General features: G+C 35.8%; 1 protein-coding gene across 4 annotated transcripts in view; it reads left to right on the top strand.

The window, feature by feature from the left end:
* LOC116262963 (isoamylase 3, chloroplastic) overlaps nt 1-16,780 on the top strand; it is a 32,191-nt gene that overhangs the window by 4,938 nt on the left and 10,473 nt on the right. For 3 of the 4 annotated variants that reach the window (XR_004174546.2, XM_031642516.2, XM_031642513.2), the window contains exons 5-16: nt 1,227-1,320; nt 1,687-1,923; nt 2,039-2,143; nt 3,288-3,392; nt 3,667-3,801; nt 3,888-3,974; nt 7,723-7,780; nt 9,005-9,068; nt 11,460-11,559; nt 12,988-13,088; nt 13,309-13,395; nt 16,408-16,459. Coding sequence is in view for 3 of the 4 variants with exons in the window: in XM_031642516.2 (XP_031498376.1) it covers nt 1,227-1,320; nt 1,687-1,923; nt 2,039-2,143; nt 3,288-3,392; nt 3,667-3,801; nt 3,888-3,974; nt 7,723-7,780; nt 9,005-9,068; nt 11,460-11,559; nt 12,988-13,088; nt 13,309-13,395; nt 16,408-16,459 (1,225 nt within the window). In the remaining variant the exon portion in view is untranslated. The remainder of the gene's footprint in view (nt 1-1,226; nt 1,321-1,686; nt 1,924-2,038; nt 2,144-3,287; nt 3,393-3,666; nt 3,802-3,887; nt 3,975-7,722; nt 7,781-9,004; nt 9,069-11,459; nt 11,560-12,987; nt 13,089-13,308; nt 13,396-16,407; nt 16,460-16,780) is intronic. The other variant, XM_031642514.2, reaches the window with a different exon arrangement.

Here is a 16,780-nt window from a genome sequence, read left to right as displayed (position 1 = left end):
TTCTTAACAAAATTTTAACTGTGAGTTTGTGAAGGGAGGGGGAGGGGTGTGAAGATATGTGTCCCTAGGTTCTTGTGAAACTATTACTGAGCATTGATTCTGACTTTTCTGTTCTACTTCATTTCAATAGGGACTGTAGATACTGACTGCCAATAATCCGGCAACACTAACTTCCCAATCCATTCTTGTTAAATGTGATTTAATTGGATGAGTGGAAGAGGTGAGAGACTATATTCAGATTTACTAGTCGTCAGAATCCAATTTCCCTATATGCATATTATAGTGACAAGTACCATGATGTTTTCAAAAGTATTGTTGAAAAATCAAAATAATAAAGAAAGACTGAAGAAACACCAAAATATTGCAGTATTTCATTATGTTGTAAATATTGGTAAAAAATTCTCCCATTATTATCATGATTTTCCTTTTAAGGAGACATTTTTTAATGTTTCTTAAGCTTTTTTTTTGTGTCTTTAAATTTTAACATATTTGAAAACGATCATGCTTTAAAGAAAATCACAATTTGAAAGCTTTTACATATTGTTTTTATTTTCTTCCGTCTCTGCTTATTTTGAGCTCTGAATGAAGAATGATAGGAGTTCTCTGGTTCTCTCTCTCTCTCTCTCTCTCTCTCTATATATATATATATATATATATATATATATATATATATATATATATAAGAGAAAAAAATTAGTGAAATATGTGAACATAATGGCCAAAACAAATGTCACAATAAATTTAGAAACAATTTTTAATATTTGTAGAATTTTTTCTTTTCACATTACAGTTACTATTTCTTGATTTTTATCAATATTATTGCAAGAAAATTTGTAGAAACTCATAAATTTATCATATTTGTTCTTTTAATTTCTTGGATTCCTGAGATTTTTCCGAGAAAAACAAATTTTCCAATTGATACCAGAGGAAAACATCGTCCATAGAAACTCGAGAACCAATATTTATGACAATGATGGAAATTGGAATGTTATATGTATAGAAGCCACCAGTTGGACTCTTCAGATATCAAGCCATCTAAGATGAGTGTAGTTTGTCTTCTTTAGATGTCAGAAAAATGTGGTGCAGACATCCTCACTTTGTCCTTCATATTTCCTATATTTGATATATAGTCCATTTTTTTTTTTAGTTCTAATGTGTTTTTTATTTAGATGTCACAGAAAGTGATTGATTAATTCATGACCTTGTGTTATCACTTGTTTTTATAGGATGGACCTGGATGAGAAGAACCTGATGATGACCGAGATAGAATTGGATCCTTATGTTAATAAAACTGGAGATGTGTGGCATATATGTATTGAGGTAATTTCATCTTATATCCTATTATGTTAATTTTTTTTTTGTTAGATATTGTAGCAGAGTATATACACCAATTCATCATGGTAATACGGAGGTTGAGCATTCGTTTTGATATCAGGGGTTTAAGCATGTATGAACCCAATTACATTAGGGGATATTTGGACCAGGCCTAGTTCAGCCAAGATGCAAAACCCGATAGCAGACTAAGCCCATGACCTACGGTGGTTATCAACTTATAAACATATATAGATCATTCTCTGGTTATTTTGCATTTACATCAGGTTGAGTTGACAAATTGGAAAGGTTATTTTGGATTTCAGTGCTCTGAAACTTAACTTTTATTCAAGTTATTTTATTTTCTAAATTTAGGATTTGCCACGTCTTGGCGTTCTTTATGGCTATCGTGTTGATGGGCCCAAAGGGAAGCAGCAAGGCCATCGTTTTGACAGCAGTGTTGTCCTTATCGATCCTTATGCAAAATTAGTTGATGGCCGCAGATTCTTCGGGGATGCCTCAAAAAAGATGCCCAAGTTTCTTGGAACTTTTGATTTTGAATCTTTGCCATTTGATTGGGGAGAAGAGTATAGGCCCCCAAACATACCAGAGGTACGTGAGAGTAAAAAGAAGGTTCCATAGAGGTGTAGTTCCTGGATTTGTATTGTTATGGTTTTGTTGTTGTTTTTGTTAATGTTGTTGTTTTTATTTTTTATTTCTCCTGCAGAAGGATCTCATTATCTATGAGATGAATGTTCGGGCATTTACTGCCGATGCATCCAGTGGATTAGGTCCACATATACGTGGAAGCTACTTGGGTGTCATTGAAAAGGTATGCTATTCCCAGTTATCATGCTGAAAAAGTATGGGCACAAGGTGAAGGGCTTTGAATCAATGTGACCTTCTTTTTCTGTTGCTTCTGGATGTAACTTTGATGTTTATGTCTGAATTTGATGAAAATAAATGTGATCAAAACAATATAAGGACATTGATTCAGTGAAACTACTGGTATGAAAGCCATCAAGTTCCTGTTTGGATGACAATGGGCCAAAACTTGGTTTTAAAGAGGCAGATTTTTGTCCCTAAGCCAGGTAATGTGGTTTTGGTAAAGGAAGAAAAGGTGGAAAGACTTTTCATGGCCATCTACTGGTGATGAAATGGCTTGGACTTGAGATGGGGATTGGGGACCTTGACCATGCCCATGTGTTGATTGCTAGGCAGCCTGAAATCAGCTGGAGTGCAAAAACCAAGACAGGAAAGGAAATAACAATGTCAAACAATTTTTCAGCCTCCCACATTTGGGAGATGGAATACTGAGGATTTTTCATGTCATGTGACTCTAAGGACTCCATTCCCAGTTGTTAGGTTGCTGAAAAAATTAGCCAGAGTGCAAAGTTTTTGACAAAGGAAAAACAGAAAAGGTATACCAGATAATTGCCTAGCTATACACCTGCCAAGAAATGGCCTGGCTGGGGTTGGTTTACATAGGTATGTATCCCTGACATGGCCAGAACAGTCAACCAAGAAATACATAAATAGAAGAAAAGCCTTTCTTGCAATCTTTTTTTAGCGATTTCCAGTCAATAGCTCATTGAGAATGGCCTGACCAATGTCACGTGGCCTGGGTGGTGCGAGTCTGACAATTCCTGGCCGGCCTGCATATGAAAATGATCAGTGAAGGCTTGGCAATTGGCATAAGGAATTCCCCAGGTTTGTTGAGCCAGGTCTGTGAAAGAAAACCTGGTTTTAGAAAGGCTGGATAGAGAACCTGGTTTTACACCCACGACAAAGTCTTAAATCTGGCTTTAGGTGCCAACTGGCCTTTAACTATTTTCTTGGATCATTAGATGTAAATCCCATTCTTAGGACTGAATTCACTCTCAATACTTCAGCTTCATTTTTTTCATTTCCTGCAATAAAAGCTTGTTCATCTTTCTTTGGCTTCTTTGACGTGATATGCTTAATGATATTAGCAGATTCCACATCTTTTGGAGCTTGGTGTTAATGCTGTGGAATTGCTACCGGTTTTTGAGTTTGATGAATTTGAGTTTCAGCGGCACCCAAATCCTAGAGATCACATGGTAATCTGATTGCTTCTGTATCTTTTGTTCTTGACATGGTGTTCTCTATGTTTTATACTGACAAAGTAAGTGAATAAGATATTAATAAGGTTTTCTCTTGGAATGTTTTGGTTAATGAATCCAAGCTCAGACACAACTGTTTTTTTTATGATGATATTGTCAAAGGAAACATATGTTATGTTTGTGTTTCCCCTTTCATGCCTATGAGAAAGTGAAGATAGTCATATTAAAAGCTAATGATGTCACTGATGTGCTTTGAATTCATATCTGAAAGATAAATTCATGGGGCTATTCCACTATGAATTTTTTCTCCCCAATGAGCCGATATGCTAGTGCTGGTGGAGGCCCTTTTGCTGCAGCACTTGAGTTCAAGAAAATGGTCAAGGCCTTGCATAATGCTGGGATTGAGGTATTTTAATAACAGCAGAGCTGTTTCAAAGATCATGTACTTGTTGAATTCTTTCTGATGATATATAGCACATGCCATTACTGCAGGTTATTCTGGATGTTGTTTATAATCATACAAATGAAGCTGGTGATGAGCACCCTTACACAACTTCATTTCGTGGCATAGATAATAAGGTGAACTTGATACTCCAATATTTTCATATATAATGTTATGGAATGCCTGAGGTCATGCACATATCTGATGGTTATCTTAATAAACTAGATTGTTCTTGCCACTATTCTTGTTTAAGTTGATCAAATTCTTAATTGCTCTTCTATTTGAATCTGGAAATATGGGAAGACAAATTACAGGGGTGTCTGATCTCCTGCTCCATACTCTTCAGTGTGATTATTTTATGCATGTGTGATCTTTAGTCTAGAACAAGAAGTTGAAATTTTTGTAGGAAAATATAACATACCCAGGAGAAATGAAGGTCAGACACTTCTAAACATCCAGCTTACTTTATAAAAGTATTGATGGTATGGAAAATAGGGTCATGTACATACTTTCCTAAAAATCATCTGCCATAGTCACTTCTATTGCAGCATGTTTGGAATGTTCAAGGTGCATCTCATGAGTGTAGCTTATTCATCTAGGGGATCCCTCGCATGCCCATGACAACTGTTTACATACATACATACATACATGTGTGTGTGTCTATATATATGCATGTATGTATGTATTTGCATGTATATATGTATTTATGTATGTATATATATGTGTTTGTGTGTGTGTGTATAATACTTATATAGTGTATGAAAAAGTTAAAAGTAAAGAGAAAACTGTTTCTTATTTTAGTAAAAGAATAGTTAAGATAGTTTTGCATTATTCTGCTGGCAGGTATGTTCTCTTCACCTCTCTGTCTCCTTCCTCCTCACCCATCCTCTTCTGCTTTTTTTTTCCTCGATGCAGGTGCGGCATGCTATATATATATAGGGTTTGATATTCACTCTCTTACCCTACTTTTTCTTTCCCCTCTCCCTTTTTTCTCTTTCTTTGTTCCTATGTCATCCTTCTTGCGGTGGAATTGGTGGATCCTAGGGAGCATTGGAGACATGGAAAAAACAGTCCGAAAATGGGGCTGGTTTCATTCACTTGTTATCTATGTAACACGGGTACTGCTCCAAAGGAGCAGTACCAGTACTGTACCGGTACGACACCGGTATGGGTACTGCCTGGGTGCGGCGTTGACTGTGTCGGGTACGGTCAAAGTACCCGAGGTCGAATCCGACTATTTTCAGACTCGGTCAAAGTTGACCGAGTCCAAAATCGTCCATTGCACGTTTTAAAAAACCATTTTTTCCCTCTCTCTCGCACGATGCCTTTGCCCTCTTGCCTCGCCCCTCTCGTCCCTTGCCCTCTCGCCCCTTTCACCCCTCTTGCTTTTTTCATCCTCTCACCTGTCCCCACCTTGCCCCTCTCGTTCCTCGCCTTTTTGCCCCTTGGAACTCCCAAAGGACAGATTTTTTGTCTTGAAATTCTTAGTATTTACAAATTTTGGATCATGATTTAATGATTTATGAATATGCCATTTTGTTTGTAATTTTTTTGATATATATATATATATATATATATATATATATATATATATACATGTGTGTGTATACGGCCGTACCCCCACACCCAAGTTTTTGGAAAATGATTCGTACCGGTACCCGTACCGGCACCCGCACCCGTACCTATGTGACATAGCTTGTTATATATATCCACATATGTTTACCATACCTGTACTGACACCCACACCCATGTGAGATAGATAATTAGCCAATCTGAACTAGCTTGATTTACAGTTTTTAAATATTTTTTATTTTTATTTACTTTTTATGTTTTCCTTTTATTTTCTTAAACATGTATCATAATAATTTTTTCGGGTTCATAACCAATTCACCAGAATATGTGTAGATATTTTATTGCATATTTGTTGTTATGTACTTCTCTTTTGTTCAGTATTTGTCTTTTGTTTCTTTCTCTGTCACACGGGTACTCCTCCTAAGGAGGAGTACTCGCATGGCACGGGTACGGGTACGGCAAGGTACTGCGTTGACTGTACCGGGTGCTGTCAACGCACCCAAGGTCATTTTTGACCTTTTTCAGACTCGATCAATGTTGACTGAGTCCAAATTTGTCCAATTTTAATGTTAACGATTTTTACATTTTAACTTTTTAAACCATTTTAACGTTAAAATTTTCGAAACCCTCATTTTAATGTCCCACTTCCCTCTTTTTTCTTCATTTTAACTTTTATATATGTATGTGCATGTGTGTGTACGGCCGTACCCCCACACCCAAGTTTTTTAAAAATGGTCCGTACCCGTACCCACACCGGCACCCGTACCCGCACCCGTACCTATGTGACATAGGTTTCTTTGTTATCTGTTTTTTTTTTTGGCCAAGAATGGCCTTTGATCGAGAGCTGAGGTTGTTGACTAGCTTCAACAGTTCTAAGTACTATTGGAGCAATGGCCAGCTGTGGCTCTGTTGCTGTAGATATTGAGGGCTCATTGTGCATTATGGTTTTGATGAGCATGTATTGAAAGTAAACACAAAATATTTTTATATCTCTTGATTGTTTTCGTACACATTGTGACAGCTTTTTACTCAAGTGTGTATTGTGTACTTTATACAAGCCTTGCATAGTGGTTTGTATTAAGTTGTTTTTGGTTGGAAGCTTGGAGATGCTTGGTCCCTGATCAAGGGGATCTACTAGTTCATTGGTTGAAGTTCTCAAACTAGGACAGCATTGGATAGGTCCTCTACAGTTTACCAATTGCCAATGGCAGAAGCTTCCCCCGCTTCTGGAGGAGAATTGTTTGATGGAAGGATCCCATATGGCTAAGTCACATAGCGGCAAGTACAGGTAGAGCTGCAGATGCGGGTAGCATCAAAATTATGAAGATTCAAAAGGATTCTTTTCAACATTTTGATTTTTCACTAAATTTATTGGACTGGTATTGCTCTGACCCTAATCTGATCTAAAGGTACCACTTATGTCACAATGGGTGCAGGGGCTGGTGCGGATGTAGGTGCCGGTGTGGCACATCCCAAAAAAATTGGGTGCGGTGGTACGGCGAGAGTTATATATATATATATATATATATATATATATATATATATATATGTTTCATAGTATATATATAATTATATGGTTGTTTCTTAGCTTAATTTGTCTTTTTTCTTTTATTATTGTAAATAAATAAAGAGAAGAATAGAATAGGGTGTGGTTGGGTTGCGAGTAGGAGCCACACCCACACCTGTGTCACGCAGACATGGGTGCTACCCCTTTTTTGAAGAGTCCATGTGACATAGGTGCCCACGCATGTTCAAGTAGAAAAGTACCCATGTCCTCTACCTGACATATTGGCATGTACTTGGACCCAAGTGGTGTAGCCATGTGACTTAACTGTCTGGATATTTCATTGTATTTAGCAAGTAAAGACTAAGAAATTGAATCTCTTATTCCTTGGTCAAATTGGAAAAGAAAATTCTCTTTGCAAGGTGAAGCATTGTGAGCACATAATAGTAATAAAAAACCCTTGGGAATGAACTGAATAAGCAATACTTAGCCTAATGTAATTACCTTAACTACCAAACACAAGCTCTTTGTAGCAATTTTACTGAGAATCAGTTGATTAACTTGCTTTCCATTTTTATTGTATTTTGATTAACTTGCTTTCCATTTTTATTGTATTTCTAATTTTAAGTTTTCTGAAATGGAACCTTTTACATGATCTGTTTCAGTGTTCTTTAAGAAGTTGTTTCTCTTTTGCATATGAGATGGGCGTTTCATTTGTCTCTGATATTGCTGTTGCTGTATCTTGTATCTTCTCTAATCCATTTCAAGTTTTCATCAAATATCATTGTGCATTTCTTTCTGTTTGGCAGGTTTATTACATGGTGGATGTTAATAATGGTGGTCAGTTGCTTAATCTATCTGGATGTGGTAACATGCACCTTCCTTTAAAAACTTTATGAGTGCATCCTTTTGGAGATAATGACTACATAAAACAAGTTATAGGCTTCTTTCATAAGGCAAAACATTTTTCCACAGTTTAACTTTCTTTTTCCTTATTCTTTTCTTTTTGCTAACAAGATGGAACATGGACCACCTAGAAACATGTTTCACATGTCTGCCTGTAATGTGCTATGGATTTCTTGCTTACTAAAAAGTCTGTTCCTGTTGCATTTTCACAGTTGAGAAAAGTTCCTATTTCGGAAATGATTTGAAATGGAAGCCTCACATGCATTTAGAATTTTTTGTAACAATTTTATGGCTATGTGTCTTTACATGGTGGTGCATCAATGTATATGAACGATCCTTTCATCTCCAGCTTCTTTAGATATAGTTCTACTCTTCTTTTGCCTACTGTCAGAGGTTATTTGTCAACTGCCATAATTGATTGTTGTTCTCCGGTGCCTTATATATTTATGTGTCTTTACATGGTGGTGCATCAATGTATATGAACGATCCTTTCATTTCCAGCTTCTTTAGATATAGTTCTACTCTTCTTTTGCCTACTGTCAGAGGTTATTTGTCAACTGCCATAATTGATTGTTGTTCTCCAGTGCCTTATATATGCATTTTTAACCATGAATACTTGTTAGATTTAGCCTAATGATGGCAACACTTTGAAAACAGGATTCAGGATTGCATGAATTTGATAATATGGCCTTCATTAATTACAATTTACTTCTTAATTATTGGAATTTGGAACTGATTTGTGTACATACTAGATTTTTTTGCGATCTTTTCCTGCTTATCACTTGCTACTAGTGTTGTTAATATCGTTTCTTGTCAGCCTGTACGGCTGATGCACAACGTATTGGCTGCTAGCCAATATGATGCAGGTGGATGCAGATTTATATTCCTTTTTGTATTTTATTTTTAGATCAATTTAAATTTGTTTTTAATTGAAAAATAAAAAAAATAGAGGAACAGGCCAATATGCAACACTGAATATTGGCCAATATGCATATCAGTGATCAAACTGATATGGTGCTGATACCAACATTACAACATTTACACCTTGCTTGTGATAATTTTGTTTTCTAATTCATTGTCTTCTTATTGGTAGAAGATTCTAATATTTGATGAAAATTCTCAATCTCTAGTTCCAAAATTTGCATATTGTGCAACATTTTTCTCTCATATTGTTACTCACTACAGGAAACACATTCAACTGCAATCACCAAGTTGTCATGGAGCTCATACTTGAAAGTTTGAGACACTGGTTTGTTGCTTCATAGAATCATGTCTTCTAGTACTTGCATTTTTTTCTTTCATTGTAGTTGTATGGTACCGTTTGGATCTGGATCAGTGATTATGCATGACTTTATCAATGATTTGTCTTCATTTTGTGCATTTTATAAGTGTCCATATGGCACCGTGATTTATGCCTTGCCAGCATCTTTAGGGTTGTCTGTTTAGCAGCTTGTTGTCTTTGTTGGTACTTGTGCTGGTTATAATTAAAACTCTTATAAATGCATACAAACTTGACAGTAGCTAGTCCTAAAAAAGTGGAAACAAAGGCTCACCATTTGACATGCTTAAGCCCTTCTAAATGCTGAGGTGCATACAATTGCCAGATGTTCAGTATTTCATTGCTTTTGTGCCCAAATCATATTCCTTTTGTTTCATATTCTCTCATGTTCTTGATCTTTTTTATGCTTTGCATTCTTAAAGCATTTTATATCAAAAGTATAAAAGGCATATTGTAACGCATATCGGTCTGGCCAACCCGTACGCCATATCATAATGTATCGTAATTGTAATATAACATGTCGTAAAATTAAATTTTTAATTAAAAAAATAAAAAAAGCAGAAAAAATATGGAAAAATGTATTCTATAAAAAACTCATTACACATAAAGAACGTTGATGATTCATCATTTATAAGGCATAATATATCAACGACCTATGTCACATAGGTACGGGTATGGGTGCCGGTGTCGGTGCCGGTGCGGGTACTGACCATTTTCAAAAAACTTGGGTGCGGGGGTACGGCCATATATATATATATATATATATATATATATATATAAACAATAAGAAATACTTAGAAAAATATGTATCAAAATTAAGAATATACATCAACATAAACAAATAAATAACATAGAAAATATATATCAAGTTATCAACGGAACTTGCAGCAGTGTGTTTAAGAAACCTATGAAAAACTTTAAACATATGGACAATCAAGCAACCCCCTAGTCAAATATGAACATCAATCGAATTTTCACATCTAAGGAATATAATACAAAGTAAGGTGGAAGAAATTAAATCAAAGTAAAATTAAGCAGTTTTGATCTATAGGTACCCAAGTGTCAAAGTACCCATCTTGAGTATGGGTACGGCGACACGGGTACGTGGACTTTACTGAAGTACCCATGTGACTTAGTCAACGACACATTCAAAAATGAGAAATCATAGATTCAAAACACAAGTTTAAACTAAAATGTTTTAGATTATATCCCAAGTTCGCGACATATAATTGTTCACTACTAAATGCCAAATATCATGATTATCGTCAATCAACAATAATCATCATCATCTTCATGTTCATCCTCATTTTCTTTGTTAAATTGTTTCAGTGCTTTCAAGTGGAATGTCCTCACCAACATATGATCTAGTTTTCTAGAAACTAGCAAAACCTCCCCTACTGACAACTCTTAGAGATTTTTAGAAAGCGAAATGGAGAGACTGTTTAAAAAAAAAAAGCACCTTGAGCCTCTTTTTTACCGTGTCCTCGTATTATGTAATAGGGAGCGTGTCTCCAGTATTGTTCGCGATACATGGGATACACCTACAATACATAGGCGTATCGTGTATTTTAGGCATATCGTATAGGTTTTTCAAACTTATACGGCCTATATCATGCGATAAAAATAACCATGTGATATATAATATGCACAGTTGTGTTGTTAATTATAATAGTCCACTTTAATTTTCAAGTTTACATGAGCATATGATGATGTCAAATACAACATTTCAAAGTTTCTGGTCAAGCTTTTATAGTTTAGAATCCGAGATTATATGTGTGTTTTGCTAACTTAAATTAAGAATGTTAAATATATGGAATCATGCAAACAGATGCACACTTGGAGTTCTTCAATTCTTCATACTTGCAGCATGCATGATGTACACGTGCAGTTCTTTACCTATGTATTTATGTAACAGCATGATGCAAGAAAGATCAAGATTAACCGATCTTAATCCAACTGCATTCACAACTAGACTAAAACTAAACTAAAACTAACTAAAACTCAAGCAAAGATTAAGCGAACAAGAAGAACAGAAGAAAACTAACAAAAACTTGACTTGCATTTCATTTCTTTCAACTGATTAACTGCCCTTACAAAATGAACCAATGTCCCTTTATGTAGAGAAAGGGATGGATTGCGGATCTTGATCCATTTACAAGTACCAAAATCTAACTAGATCCAATTTTAAGATTTGGTTATGTTTTTCATTCTGTATCACAGCATGTTCATGTCTGTAATTCATATACCAATATTTATTGGGTCTTCTTTCCTGTTCTTTGTAATTGTTAGGTTTTAATTCATGAACCCACATTTAGAGGGTCATTCATTGATGTAATGCTCCTCTTGTTCTCTTAATTAAAGGGTGAATGAATATCATGTGGATGGTTTCCGTTTTGATCTAGCAAGTATTCTGTGCCGAGGCACAGATGGCACTCCACTAGATTCACCTCCTATAGTCAAGGTATTTCTTTGCATTGGTGCAAATTTCTGTTGTACTTTTCAATGTTACTATACTTCTCCTGTTTTTGTTCTCAATAACATGTTTTTTGTAGCATGTCAAGTCCTTGTGATTAATCCTATATTCTACAATATGTCCATTTACTAAGTTGTAATTATTTACTTTCCAAGCATTTTAGTTGTGCTTAACTGCTATTGTTATTTTTAACTTGAAACTTTTATAGACAACAACTTCTGAGGTTTTTGAAAGATATCACTTATGGTACATCTTGATTGGAGAAATGTTTCTAATTGTGGTGGAAGCTGGTCATCTTCACTTACAATTACTTGAACCTCTTATTATGCTCTGAATCATTCAAACTCTTTATTTTTTACGCTAAGTCTTAAAAGCTGGATTACAACGAATTGTTGACCAACTAGTCATTTGTGTTGGAGGAGGAGGGAGTGGGGGATTGGGGTGAGTTAAGTTGTAGATGAGAAGAGGGAAGTTCTGAAATTTGTCATTATGTCCACGTGTAGAGAGAGAGAGAGAGAGAGCGAGCCATATTGATGAAAACAATGTTTTCCCCTAGGTTTTGCCTTTTTTTCCTTCTAAATAAACAAAGAAACTAAAAACTCTCTCTTAATCTTCAAGTTCTTGAGGCCACTAGTTGGTTGTTAAGAGTATTATGGACATTGTCCACATGCTTCTGATGCAACTTTGTGTGATTGAGAAGTCTACTTTGAGTTGTTACTTTTTCCTTTGGCCTGTCTTCACTTGATTTTTTTTTTCACCATTTCTCTTATTCTACATTTTCTAGTGTTGTTATAAGGTCATTACTACCTATGCACCACATTTTGTGTTTGGCTGACACCTTGGACTGAGGTGAGGTGCATGTAAACGAGCATAAATTTTTGGGTTTCCATGCATTCCAGGTCAGAGTTAATTCACTGTTGGGAAGGTTCCAATTTATTTGCATAAAGATGTTAAAAGGTTCCTTTATTTGTAAAAGCACAATCACATTCCGGAAATTGATTAATGCAGATCCTGCACTGGGATCAGATATCGATATTGGGAGATCAGGCCCATCACTGCTTGACTTTGATGATTTTCCGACTTCCCTGGGAAAAATCCCATTAACCTTTCATAATTGCTTATCTACCATTGTTGGCAATAACTAATATTGGAGGCCATTATGTTCTGACAGACAGTCGGGACAAAAGTTTGAGCATGTTACCACTAAAATAATAAGCTCGTACAGGAGTTGCACAAGTATTCACAATGGTCCGTGTTTTGACATAAGGCCTAATATATGCACCATCTGTGTGTCTGTGTTGTCTTTTTAAGGTTGTAAAGTTGTGTGTAAGATTTGAATTGTCTTTCGAGTCTGCATCAATTTGTCTAGTCTTGTGGTCAAGGTACTTTGACTTGGTTATTTGTTTGTTTTTCTAGGCAATTGCTAAAGACAGTGTCTTGTCAAGGTGCAAAATAATTGCTGAACCATGGGACTGTGGCGGACTTTATCTTGTTGGAAGTTTCCCTAATTGGGATAGGTACTTATATCTAGACCAGAATATGATTCCTACTATAAGAGTTTCAAATTGGAAAGTTAAGTAAGTTGTTACATTTGTATATATATGTGTATATATATATATATATATATATATATATATATTTCAAGTTCATTCTTGTCTACATTCTTCTCTAAAATGAATTCAGGTTTTCCACTTTTACTTTGTGTCTCATTGCATGAATATGTGGCAATGGGACAAGATCAAGATATGTGGATCACAAAAAATCAATGTTAATGCAATACTTGATGTGGCCGATTACAGAACTACTCAAAATAAGAAGGAAAAGGTATCCACAGTAAAGACTCAGTGGCTTCATTTTATTCTTCTGCTTCACTAGGTTATCCTATTCCACTATTTTTTTCCTTCTTCTCTAAGTTCCTTTCCCTGTGGTGATCGTATAGCTAATGCTGCTGATGTTGGTGATACAATGTCCTCATCTTCAAAATTAGAAACAAACAATTTCTACTGTACCATTTTGATCGCCATAGTTGGGAACATATTTGGCAGGGGTGGACATGGGTCGGCAACTGCAGTCCTTGTTATTCTTTAGGTGAACTCTTATAAATTATTTACACAGCTCAGGTGCCTTTTCATGTAAAGTATGATGACACAACACATGGACCATGAGTTTGTCAGCCAACCAGGTGCAATTTAAACATGGAGTCCACCTCGCAGATGCCAACTACAAAAAAGCATGTTGTAGTTCTTCTGAACATGTCAACTGACCATATTGATGTACAAGACCATTAGATCGTATAGTGAATTCAACTACTGTTAAATCTAAGATAAAGATTAACAAAAGAGAAAAGATTTTAGTGAGCAATATTTTCTCAAATAGAAATTCTATGGTAAAAATTGAAGATTTTATACCTTTAATGAAAGACCTCTACATTTAACACAAGACCAGTCTCCCATGCAAAAAATTATCCCATGGTGTTCTCTCCAAATATGCAAGGTTACCCTCACATACAACTCGTTAAGAGTTTGTTGGACTCAGGTGTAAAGCCCAAAGTTGAGAAAAAGGGAGTTCAGACCCCCACTTTCCTTGCCAGCTTCATAACTTACAATATAAACCATATCTTGTCGTGTGATATAGGCATTATTGTTGGATTTTTATATGTAAATACCTATATATTTTATTTATATGTGTAAATATTAATTAATATGCATATATACGCCATGTCTTCTTTTCTCCTTTTTGTCTCTCAACTGTTAAATTGAACTAAATCAATGGCTAAGATAACTCCTGATTGATCTAGCAGACTAGCACCTAAGGGTCTGACACCTAGGTCCTATACATACTGTATATAGGTATTTCTGTAATGGTATTCTTGTATTTCATATTCAGTTGATCTTTTCTCTATATTCCTTTTGTGTATTTTCCTTCGTAGGTCCTTGCAATTTTCTGCTGTATAGTCAAAATTGTGCTTTGACAATTTGGCTTGGACCATTGACCAGTCCCAAAATTTAGAATTCTATCAGTTGGGGACCTTTCCAACGGCTACGTTCAACCTGTCTTTTGCATATGAGGAGGGATGACCTTCTTGTTTATTATGTTTTTGCTAAGCAGAGAGCTGAACAATAAAGCAGTATTTTTCTATGTTTGTCCGACAGCTGACAGGGCACTTGTGCTTTTTAAGTTTGGAATTTGTTTGAGTCTTTCAGTTGCATTTGTGTGTGGAATCTGAGAAAAAATTATTTTGAGAGATCTTCAAGTCTTTCGCCTTTATTATAGTGAAGATGGAGTTCATTCTTCCAATTACTCCTTTGTTATACCTTTAAAACTAGTTTTAGTGGTATTTTGTCTTGGTTCTGACAATAGTTAGATTATGTAGCATAATGTGTCATACAATATGGTACATTATGTAGGACTAGAACATTGGCTTAGACAACCAGCAATAAAGGTGAATACAGAAATTCAAGAACTGATTCTTTCATCTTGTGAACATTGGATGTCGGCATTGTGCCAGCCTGGGCTCGGCCTGATTCAAAGTCAGGCTCCGGCCAGCCAAAGCATGTGCTGCGGCCCGTGCCCAACCATCAAGGCCCAGGCTCGACCTGATTATAATAAAAAATATATATATATATATATATATATATATATATATATATATATATATATATATATATATATATATATATATATATTATATACTATTATGGGGCCAAGTTGGTCCCCGCCTGGCTCGAAAAGTTACCTGGCCAGCTCGAGGCCTTCTTTAATGGCCCGGGCCCAGCCTGACCTGGCCCAGGTACCCAAAAGCCCGTCGGGTACATGGCCCAATGCCCAGCTTTAACTGTAGTGCCAATGTCACTTGTGTGAACAGCTATAGCTATAAAGTATAATGAGAAGCATTAGAACACAACTTCTGAAGTGCTTGGGTACATAATGCATAATTGGATGGTCAATATTATATACTATTATGGGGCCAAGTTGGTCCCCGCCTGGCTCGAAAAGTTACCTGGCCAGCTCGAGGCCTTCTTTAATGGCCCGGGCCCAGCCTGACCTGGGCCAGGTACCCAAAAGCCCGTCGGGTACATGGCCCAATGCCCAGCTTTAACTGTAGTGCCAATGTCACTTGTGCGAACAGCTATAGCTATAAAGTATAATGAGAAGCATTAGAACACAACTTCTGAAGTGCTTGGGTACATAATGCATAATTGGATGGTCAATCTAAGACTATGTTATGGAAGCACACCATTCTGGCCTTTGTGGATGACATGAATGTTTCTTTGAAATATAGTAAATTTTCCTAAACAATGTTTCTATGAGGTTAAAAACTTTTTTATGAGAAAGGTACCAGAAGTTATGCTAACTGACCTGAATGGAAACAATATTGAGATGGGACCAGTCCTTTTCCATGTCAAACTCTGAGAGTAACACTGCTGTTTATTTTCTTGGAAGTTTTATATTGAATGACAAATAGATTTATTGAGTGGCTTTTATGGATGCTGCTATTGGTAGAACTGCTGCTGCTGCTGCAAGTTGTTGCTGATATGATGGCTGTTCATGGGGATTTAAATGTTCTTCAGCTAAGATAGACGTCTGTTTGTGTTTTTGTATTGCAATTTTTAGTGGCTAAGGCTTAGGATTGGCCTACATCACAGCTATGTTGGTGATGACATACTATATGTGTTCCTCTTTTAAATCAAACTTTCTTGCTTTATCATAAGTATGTCTGATTTTGTACATTTCTATATGTGAATTTTTTTTATTAATTTTACTGCTGAACTTTTAAAGATATTTTTTTGTTTTGATGCAATTAATAACAATTGACTATCTAATTTAATTTTGCAGATGGGCAGAATGGAATGGAAAATATCGTGATGATGTGAGAAGATTTATTAAGGTGAAAAGTGTTAATAAAATGCTTATGTTCACATTCATATCGAAAGAACACACATGCACACTCGCAGAATGGTAGATGCAAACATGAAAATGACAGCTTTGTACTGATTTTTGTGGTTTACCTTCATAGTAGTGCATATGAGTCCATAGCAATATGACTAAAAAAGTTTCACCTTTTATTCTTGGATCAAACTCATATGAGTAAAGAAGCAAGAACTAAGTTATTTACTCATGTCCTTGTCAATATTAGCTGGCTTGCACGAAATTCTATGTTATTTTGTTTGTAGTGGCCAGTTTGCTCTTCAGGAAACTCTACTTATAT

The sequence above is a fragment of the Nymphaea colorata genome, chromosome 10 (assembly GCF_008831285.2).
Source record: "Nymphaea colorata isolate Beijing-Zhang1983 chromosome 10, ASM883128v2, whole genome shotgun sequence".
Classification (NCBI taxonomy): domain Eukaryota; kingdom Viridiplantae; phylum Streptophyta; class Magnoliopsida; order Nymphaeales; family Nymphaeaceae; genus Nymphaea; species Nymphaea colorata.
This window is presented reverse-complemented; position numbering and strand designations above follow the sequence as displayed.